Source organism: Hydractinia symbiolongicarpus, chromosome 5 (genome assembly GCF_029227915.1).
Source record: "Hydractinia symbiolongicarpus strain clone_291-10 chromosome 5, HSymV2.1, whole genome shotgun sequence".
Lineage (NCBI taxonomy): Eukaryota > Metazoa > Cnidaria > Hydrozoa > Anthoathecata > Hydractiniidae > Hydractinia > Hydractinia symbiolongicarpus.
In genome coordinates this window covers 34,730,913-34,741,953 of record NC_079879.1, presented here as the reverse complement: position 1 = coordinate 34,741,953, position 11,041 = coordinate 34,730,913, and the positions used below count along the sequence as shown (strand labels likewise).

Here is an 11,041-nt window from a genome sequence, read left to right as displayed (position 1 = left end):
TCTATTAGTTTAATTTAAAGAAACAGTTTGAATATGTTTGAAAAGAAGCAGTTTCTATCGAATTAACTGTACAATAATTAAGTACCTCTTCTGCTTTCTACGCATTTAAGCATTATTAAAATGAATGTGTGGACGACTTATATCCTTTATAACGATATCGGTATTGCAAACATAATTTATTGTATGATACTGCACACAATATATTTTAACAGTGGAAAATACTTTGTGTTTATAAATTCTTAAATTAATCCGTCATGGAGATATTGCGCCCGTGAATCTTTTGATACGGTCAGAATCTTTCTAATTCCCAACTTATACACGAAATTTATCAATTAGTGCAAAAAGTGAAAAAAAATCTGCCGTAGTATGTTGCCGTTTTGCTAACGGCCATGCCAACTAACATAATGTTTACTGGTAAAATTTCTTTACGCCAATGAAATGATAGCGAACTACTTAAATTAAAGGATAGAGAGTCGTTTTAACATGAAATTACATTGCTGATGTTGTAGATAATCTTGAAAGTATTCTAGTAATATTCTTAAGTAATTGCCTCCAGGAGCTTATTCAAGAAGAGCGCTTATGCGAGTTAGGACGCTCAGTTAGGCATTTATGGTGAACATAAGAGTCAAAGCATGAAACAAAAAAACATTCAGAAAATGTGTGCGTATGCCTTATATATATTTTTATAAAAAACTTTTTCGTAAGTGATTCTATTTTTTTTACAGGTCCCGAAGATTGTACCTTTGAAATTGATACGTGGGGATGGAATGATAAAAGTACTAGTCACAGATACGTGTGGAAAAGCAAAATTGGCAAAGGCGAAATAATGAGAGACGGACCTCTATTTGATCATACAACTATGGGAGGTAATTATAACATTGATATTAAATATAGAGGTGCAAAAGAAAAGGTTAAATGAACTTCAAAATTCGCAGCGGTTTTTAAAAATTAGCTTAAAGCAAAATTTACTTGATACATATTTCTAGAACAGACACATCTCTTCTCTAACAATGCTGGCATTCAGTTTGTTTTTCACGGATTTTAGTATTGAAAAAACGACAGGTCCTTTGATTGTGCCAAAGAGTTATCAATAAAAGTTGGAATTCGACTTAACTAAAAGCCGTGTTAATTTTAAAGCAACTGCGTTTGGTAGATTATTAATTGTATTCTTCATGGTTTTGTAGTTTTTTTCATTAAGGTTGTTTTAAAACGGCTATTCCCTTGTTAAGTTTAGTTATTTAATGAAGATTACACAATGGATGCTGATTTTGTACTTTATCGTTCTGCACGGAAGATGTGTTGAATTTTATGATCACTGAATATCATTCTGGCGTCTTAAGTACTTAAACTAGGACATTTTAGTTATGTCTTACTTTACTTACTTCACTCATACGAAGTGCTTTTCATGTTCTTAGGTATGTATCACAATGATATATACTTAAAAATTGTCTACCAGTGTCTCTAAAAACGGCTAAAAAGAAAAAGAAAAAATGATAACAGTGGAATTGACATCAGCTTCTTTTTATCAATTAGTCTGTAAAATTACATAACAAGTTTTAATTTTATCCTTGTGGTGTTTTAAGAGGCCGAGTGTAATACCGGGAGGAGCGGAGACACAATCTTATGTCCCGGAGCTTATTTCTTTTTGTCAATCCAAGGCCACTGGAGAAGAAGCCTCTTGTGCAGACTTGTGAATTATGTAACATGATTTGTTTTTATTCCGTATGGATAAGTTATTTATGCGTTATGATGTATACAAAATTTACAATATTGATAAAGAATTTTTTTAGAGGCATCATAATCAAGACTAACTACGTGAGAGTTCGAAGTTGGAATGTTAGAAATAAATTTCAATTTTAGCAATATGCTCTTGAATGATTTTAAATGTGGCAGATTTTTTCGTTGCTTGTTGGCATTATATGTTCCACATAATATTAGAGACAGTCAAACTAAGAATACACGAACCAAAAGATTATCGGCTGATATTACAATGTTCTTTGCTTCTCGTGTTTGTACTTTACGTAGACTCATAATACATTAAAGAACATGCTCTTTTGATTAAGTGGAACTTAAGCCTCTTCACTCAATGAAGAACCTTACATTTGTTTGAGATCTTTTGTGACGGCTTTGTCTAGCCCAAACTAAGTGTTTCTAGCAATAGTGATCTTGCAAAACAGTGATGAAAGCTAACGTTTTTTTACATATATAATATTTTTATGGGTCAAGCCTAAGGTTGAGAAAAGGGTTGAAGGTATTTTTAGTTCACAAGTTCTTAACTGGTTAAGTAGCCACTAAACATTACCATTGTGAAGTCACCTGGACTCTTTGAATCATTTATCAATAGTGAAGGTAGGACATACACACACAAAAGGTTTGAACACTAGCAGTTATTCAAACTAAGGGTATTGTTAATTAAAGAAAACTAATTATTAAATAGAAGTGAGTTTACTTATCAAATTACTAAATTTTTTGTTCCATTTTAGATGTAGACCAAAACACTTTTAGTTAACAAGGCCTTGAATAGCCTAACCTTTTTATTTCATAAATTAGGCAGCTTGTTTTTTGTAATAATTTGCGACAGTTCTTCTTTGCCAGATTAGTATGGCTGGTAAGAATGTTATAAAGTGCCTTCCTATGAAAGTACAGGACACCGAAATAATAAGGTATGCTGACTTCAGCATGAATTATCACACTTTAAGGTATGGTATCTAAACAAATGTTCTAAGATTTTAATTCCCAAGTCTTTAACGAAAATTGACAAATGAACTGCAACAAGTTCAAAGTTCTTGGGTATCATATTGAGCTGTCCCATTACTACAAGGTTAGTTTCTTTGTAAATGCAAATTAAGTTAGCTGCCTACGTAATACACATGTTTAAAATTGTGACATTTTTACTTCCATCTTTCAACCCTATTCCTGCTGGACCTTTGAGGGGCTCCTCAATGCTGTATGGGGGAGGGGGGAGGGAGAGGGGATGATTCGCTCCTCCACCCCTCCTCTGTAATTTTTTTAAAACTTACAACAAGTGTTGTCCAGGTATTAATCAACAATTTGATAAACTAATTGATGACGTCAGTCATTAACCAATATACCGGTTGTGATGTATTTTTATATCCTTTTTTTATTTCTGCAGGACATTTACATTTCAGATAAAATCCTTTACAAATGTGTCCTCTGGCTACAATGGTATATTTATAGAAGTACAAATAGTATTGACACATATAAGATGATTAAAAACTGTGATTTTTCAATAATTGAAATTCCATACATAATTTGCTGTAAACTCTTGTCCTCATAAATTAAAAGACGGTCTTTTCAAGCTCTAGTTTAAGTGTGGAGGTTTAACCCTATTCCAACTATGCTTTTAAGGGCTCTCAATCGCTGGGGGACCATTTGGTCCCCCTATGTAACTTCTGATTGAGAAAGCCTAATTACTTCAAAATTGGTAGGGGGTTAGTATTTGATAAATAAAATCAATTTGATTAAAAAAATTATGATGACGTTATTATTTTTAAGATGACGTCATTAAGACCCCTCAAATTGGACTCTTGGACTTAATCAAATGACGGAATTGATTTCATTAGCTACGGCTCTATTTTTTTTTAGTTTTGTTATTTGTTGTTTAAACAAATTGAAAAACTATTTATTTTGGCGATATCACGCATATTATGACGTCATCGTCATCGATGAAACAACATACGTCGATAAAAAGATAATTATTTGACTTCGCTAACAGTAAAAACTAAGTAGATATATAAAATCTCTGTAAAATTTGCAAAACAATGATATATAATAGTGCTTATTTCACTTTTTTATCAACTTATTGTCTTTTTTCCATGGTAACAGATGACAATGGATTAGTGACATGAACATATACCTAAATTGAGTAAATGTCATATTTGAGTATGTTTTTTCACTCCATATTATAAAACAATAGTAAAAGTATTGAAATTGATTTATTTCAGTCAAATTAAAAATATATTCTTTTTGGATTTTGACAACCTTAGTAAATTGAATTAATGCTGAAGGTGAGCATAATTTTTTCAAAAGAAATTACGGCGAAAAATTGCTAAATAAATTTTACCAAAAGTCAGAAAATTTCAGGGCTATATCATAATCCTATAAAAAGTTATGCAACAAAAACTGGTAGGGGGACCATTTGGTCCCCACCTCCCCCCCAGTGAAATAGGGGTAAACATATATTATTTGTCGAATGATTCACCTTTTCGAAGTAGTTGATAAGGTCATAACACGTTTCACCGTCAATGCATTTATGTACAATGCAGCAACTACTTCTCAATATCTTGTTATGGTTTGTAATAAGATCTTGGTTATTTGTGATGCATCTTGCACCATTAACAAGTGAAGGGAGGTTTTTTAATTGAGTGTCGTTTAAATTCAAAGTGATAATGCTGTTAAAAGTTGTAGGAGGTGTAACCATGGTGTTGTAAATTGTGGTTGCTGTTTCAACTGCGGTTATAGGGCAGTCTGTCTCATGTCTTTTTACACACACTACTAAATTTTCATTCAATAAAAGTTTAGGATAAACAATTAAACCCAGGTATTTATAACTAAATGGTTTAAGTCTCCACTAAGTTATAAACTAATTTGAAAGCATTTTGAATCGGTGTTTCTTTTCCTTGAATTAAATACTATATCGTTATGGCGTAGATACTTTGCAATGTTAGTTACTTCTTTGTTTAAAATATTCTTCCAGGCAATACGTTGCAATAAGACCGGGTTGACCATCTATACTAGGTTGCTAGATCTTAGTATTTCATTAAAAATCCTATATAATTTCTGGAGTCCACTTTTCTACGGCAAAAAAGCACCTTTTTAAGCGTTTTATATTTAAAATTCTCTTTAGACTCTGGTTATTTCATGAAGGCAGTCGACGTTGGAGGGAAGACTGAAGGCGAAGACAGAGCAATTCTGATACTAAAAAGAAAATCAAATCCTGGAGAAACTTGTATGACATTTTGGTACTACATGACCGGATCAGAGAACCATTTACTGAAAGTGTCTATAGATTCCCTTGATAAAAAACTTGAAACTTGTAAACAAACCTTATACTTGGGTATCCCTACTTACGAGAATGATTGGTGGCTACCAGGACAAATAAACTTTGATTGCGGTGCAAATCCTTACCAGGTGATTTTTAATGTCTCAATACTACGTTAACTATTTATACTATAATAAGGTTTGGGAAACTTACCCGATTTTATCCCAGGTGGTCCCTAGCTTTCCACGTGATGAAAAATGACTAACATTATTACCTCGTTTCCAAGTAATTTAGTATCAAAATTTTAGGTGCACTGTAATGGATTTATTAATTTTATATAAGATATTGACGTTAAAGAGGTGTTATTGACGTCGCTCCGTAAGGTCACGCAGACAGAAGAACAGTAAAAAATATAGAAAATTTTAGGAATTTTGATGACGTTATTATCTCATCAGTACAAATTATCTAATGCAATTTTTCAATTGTGACAGCATTTAAAACAATTATCATTTTCAGTCTTTTAAGCTTGACAATACTCATTCTTTCTCCATAGCACCTAAAACATATAAATTAGGCAATACATTTTGATGTGCGATATTATAATACGGCGCATTCCGGCGCACACAAACTGCAGCATTTGGATATCTGCCTAGTGTCTATTTACGACCTGTTAAAATTTTTGCCTTTGTCGAACAACAGCTCGTCTCTGAGCATTTCGACGTCGGCTAATGGCGGCCTGCTCACTATTCTCTGCAACAGCTTGTGGTTCAGCATCCTGAGCAGACTGCTCATTACTTTCAGCAATATGCACAGTTGCGACACGTTGTGAAAGTCTACGCCTAGCTACAGATACACCATCAATAGTCAATGCACGTGATTTTACTTTTATCTGAATTCTGTGGCAATTCCACATGTTAAGGAGCATCTCGCATCTGCTGACCCATAATGAGACCTGCTAACCTTTGACTGTTTTCAGGGCGTTGCAATAAAACTTCCCAGTATTATTAAAAAGCCAAAAACTACGTACAGAGTTGTTACTGATACTGCTCTCTAAGGGGTTATACATTAGAGCGAAAAATACACAACCTAGCCAACTAGGTAGTAAGGATCACAACCTAGCCGGCTAGGTAGTAAGGATAGCATATTCTAAAAAATAAATAAGAAATAAGTCAATAGCTAGTTAGTACAAATTGGGAAACCTTTCCTCAGGAATGAACTAATAAATGAAGGCATAATCAATGCAACCTAACATTGAGCAAGAACATTTGATTTTGTTAATCAGGGTTTTTCCTTGCTTATTAAATAATTACAAGTCAATATTGGTCTATTTTTACTCCTCCTCAGATTTTAATATGGCTACACGTTTTCCCCTTATAAAATCACAATTGAATAAATTTCCCAATTTAAATGCTAATAAGACGTCCATACTATTTTTATGGAGACATATGGAAACAAGTAGAAAGATATACTTTCCTATTTTCGTGTTGAATTTGTTCTCCTTAATCTTTTGAAATAATAAATAGAGTGTGTCCGTCTGGATGTGTTCATTTTCCTTCGATGTAGCCGAAAAAGTGATGTCCAGTTTGTTAATCTTTCTGACGTTATGGCGCGACATCAATAACACTACTTAAACGTCAATATCTTATGTTAAATTAACGTAACCGTTACAGTGCACTTTAAACTTAATACAAAATAACTTAATAACACGGTGGTGACGTCATTTTTTTCACCGCGTGGGTAACTAGGGACACTCTGGGACAAAATTGGGTTAGGTTCCCAAACCTAGCTTCCCGAATTCCTTTCGGAATGAACGGGATGATGACGTCGTCAAAAATATTTAAACCTAATATTTCTGCAATATACACGATCCTATATATTTTCTTGAACAGCGTTTCAAGATCTATACAATAAAGGCGATGGATATACAAATTTCGAAAAAAATGTGTTCAGGCGTCAGCAAATTTTTCAAACAATTATATTTTTCAAACTCTACACATTATAGAGAAAGAATAAACTATATTTCACAATTTTGTTTTTTCATCTGCACTGCTGACGACAGCAAAACAAATAGAAAACCTATTTTTTCATTTTCTATCAGCCAAAGGGAATTTCTTTACAAGTATTATCGAGAGTTTTTACTGATCAAAATTCGGCTTAATTCCGCGTTTAAAAATCAAATTCGTTGCAAGTGCTAATGACAAATTTCTTAATATTATTTAGGTATCATTCACTGCATCAAACGGCGGAGATAAATTTTCGAACATTGCAATAGACGATGTTTTCTTCTTAAACGGTCACCGGTTTTATAAGATTGAACAGGTGACTTCATTGTAGCAGGATGTTATTCACTCACTTTTAACTGTCTAATTATAACAATGGTATGTTTTTTTTCTCCAAAAATGAAATCAGTTAATTCGAAGACTTATATTATAATAATTGTGTTTAACTAAGTCAAATTGGCAATGTTAAATTTCACAAAATAACCGCGCTGACAATGCCGTGTGTGTTGTTATCTATTTTATTCCCCATTTACTTTTAAAATAAAGTAAATAAATAAATAAATTTTTCAGCATATATGAAATAAAAAACACCTTTTTAAAACAAAAGGAACTATATCCTTTAAGATTTGTTTTTTTCATTACTTCAATATCATCAGCACTTTATACGTATACTGGTCAGAAAAAAAAAGTTTAAGGAATAAATAGAGGGAATTAAAAATTAACAGCGCATGCTTATAATGTGACGTGTAATTTGCCTAATTAGTACCTAAATTTTGTTACATATATTTTTTGCTAGTGTTGATATAAAGCCTGTTTTAAGTCTTTGCCATCTGTGACTGTTGGAATAAAGATACCCTTTTCAGTTTTGTTTCATATTAATAAAAACTACGAATAAAGAGATGTGTTGTTATTAGTTTCGTGAAAAACCTCAACTTTTCATAAATGTTGAAAGTTTAATGGTAAAATCCAAACAAATAATCCATCTGCTTGACAATTTTCTTCATCTAAACCTCTGTTGGAAAATCACCTAAAGGCTGGAAAATAAGAAATGCAATCTTTATTAATGACTCCATGTATGTTCTCCCGTAACACTATCATTTTTTTGGAATCTGACTTTCACAATCATTGTGTGTTTTTAGTACTGAAAAATCGACTTTCTAAACAAAGAAATGATTTGTTTATCTTTTGCATACTTTATACCTTAGATAAGCCTTTGTAGACGATTGCGTCATATGCCCCCGCGAAGATGCTCTTTTTATTTCTGTGTTCATTTTAGTGTGTATGTTTTTATCGAAGAGTGAAGACAAGTTTTTTTCTTTACAAGTCAAGAGTGAAGTCCTTATTACAAGCTCGTGAGCTTGTATTAAAACGCAAATGTGTCCTACAAGAATGGAAATTTTTGCCTCTCTGAGCACCGACACGGGAGTCGTCGTATGTTCGAATCTTATCTTGGTAACTATTTTTACTTTTTTTTTCTTTTTTCTTTTTTAAAAAGATAAGACAAGTGTTCAAAACACTTGTTTAACTAACTAGTAAATAAAGGTGTTTCCACCAAACTTTTTAAAAGTGAATGTAGGCAGAATTAACTGAATTAATGAATTTCGCAAATTTTGGGGTTTGTGGGTTTGTGGTCTTTCTTCTTCCTGTCAGTCGGTTCACCCAAGACGGACCCATCGAAAATTAAAAGTTCGAGGAATTTTCCGTTCAGGAAGGTCTCACAAATCAATTTTGAAAAATAAGTGTGTAACAAATATTATTGCGTATCTGAATAGTAAAATATGTCGTGTCTAACTTCGTAACAAAAATCCCAATTTGATAGACAGTTTTTTGTAAACTTTATTCGCGAGGTTGTTTGCGTATATCATACGTCTTGTTTATCTTAATCTTAGTTTATATACTGTTTTTTTGATATGGTGCCGCGACCCCGTATATATTGGATAAAAAGAAAAATTTGAACGTTCAAATTCGTTATCGAAAGTTTTATTTGAAGTGAAAGTTTTTGTTATTGTGAAGAACATTGAACTTGAGTGAGTGTGGTTTTAAATTGGAAAGTTAAAATGATCGGATTGTATAAATTGGTGTTGGAATTTACTGGTGGTTTGGGAGTGTTTACAAAGTTAAATATTGATTGGGAATGTTAATTAATCGCAAACATTTTGAGTGTGGTAAAAAGTTTTATGTTATCGAAACTCAGGCTTCGGAACGGTGAACGTTAAGTATTTTTTGGTCGAGTGTACGTTACCGTTATTTTACCTTTGTTGAGAAGGTTTATTGATTATATTCTCAAATCAGATTAATAATGTCGACAACAAACTTATCAAGAAAGAGGAGAAGTAGAACCGCATACTAAATAAAGAACGATTGTTGAAATAAATGATTGTGTAAAGGTATTTGACGCCAATAATATCATCGAAATTGTAAATTTAAGAACTATGAAGGGAAGGTTTAAACAGATGTTTGATGCGATAAAGTTATTAAATGAGGAGATTTTGACTTTAATCGACGATGAAGAGCCTAATTCGGAACGGTCAGCGAGAAACATTAATCATTCAAACGTTGAATGGGAAGTGAGAACAAAGAAATGTTGTTCAAGAGAGTTTGAAGAGAACTGGGAACGAAATGGTTTATGTTGAGACCATTTCTATTACCAAACCTTGTTTGCCGTTTGAACATTAAGATGTTGACTTAATTAATCAGAACTACAAACATTTAGAGGGGTTGAACTGGAAAAAATGTTGTTATCGATATTTTGATCGGTTTAGGTTTTTATTTTTCATGCATCAGAGATGAGGTTAAGAAAGATGTGAATGGGCCGATTGCATGTGGTTTTATTTTTGGGTGGATATTGTGTGGTGTGTATGATGAGCAAACAATGCGTAATTCAGTTTCCTGTTTATCAAGGTCGATAGTCTTCTTAAAGAAAAAAATAACTCGTTGTGTTGCTCTTAATTAGCTCTACAATATCTTATTACATCTTTTCAAAAAAATTGTTCATTTTCAAGTTATAATGCATTTTGTCTAAAAATACTACATCAATTCACGAATTTACCTCGTTTGATAAATCATTCGTCGAAAACTTGATAATTATCCAAATATCAAAATAAAAAGGCCAGAATTTGTAGCCAGACGTGTCACTGTTTCAAAAAAAATTGTTTCGTTAGTTTTCAGCGAAATGGAGGGGAGTTACCAACGCAAACAGGCAATGTATCGGCCGAATTTCTTGTTTTGAGAAAAAAAAGCTCAACATTTCTTTTGATACCTGTGCAAAAGTGTGGCATTGGAATTTTAACCTTGTAATGAGTCAATACATTCTCGGTATAGAATCAACGTAAGTTAAAGATTTATGTTGATAAATATGAAACATGGCTTTTGAACGTACAAATAAAACAATGATAATAGAAAAATAAATATTAAAAAAGCAGCATGTAAAAGATTAAATTATACCTTTTACCAGTATAACATCACATTACTTAAAAAATTCAGAGTAATTCATAGCTTGTTAATAATAGTGCACTATTATTAACAAGCTATGAATTACACAATCATCGACGTGGTGCATGCAGTTGAACCACTGTTTTTCCTATCCACCACAGAAAAGTTCGCCGATTGGTTTATTATTACTGGGAGAAACTTTCTATAAATATGGTATGTCAAAAAAGAATAAATAAATTTCTTTGCGAGTGTGTATATATATAAAGTCTTTAATTTTAATACAGAGCGTTGGTGTTTAAAAGAAAATTAAATTCGTGACACGTGTTGGAGGAAAAACAAAAATATTGTTATGAAGAAATACATTTTCCCTGTTTTATCCCACCAATATAACACTTTTCTAATATATTTTTTCTAAAACTTACCGGAAACTAAGCATAGACGTTATATCCGTAAAAAAACAATTTGAAAAATTTTTAACCTTGTATCCTTAAAGAATAAGCTAAAATCTCCACCACAACTACGGCAACTACTACGATCGAATGTGTGTTAAGTTTAGCCTTTCTTGGTCTCGGAATAAAAAATGAACATTGGTGAATATTTTACGCGG

General features: G+C 32.4%; 1 protein-coding gene across 1 annotated transcript; it reads left to right on the top strand.

The window, feature by feature from the left end:
* The first annotated feature begins 404 nt into the window (after window positions 1-404).
* On the top strand, window positions 405-8,863 carry LOC130646160 (neuropilin-1-like). The gene is made up of 4 exons (XM_057452300.1): window positions 405-414; window positions 726-866; window positions 4,868-5,151; window positions 7,223-8,863. The coding sequence occupies exons 1-4, from the start codon at window positions 405-407 to the stop codon at window positions 7,334-7,336; spliced, it is 549 nt and encodes a 182-aa protein (XP_057308283.1). The 3' UTR covers window positions 7,337-8,863.
* The last annotated feature ends 2,178 nt before the right edge of the window (window positions 8,864-11,041 follow it).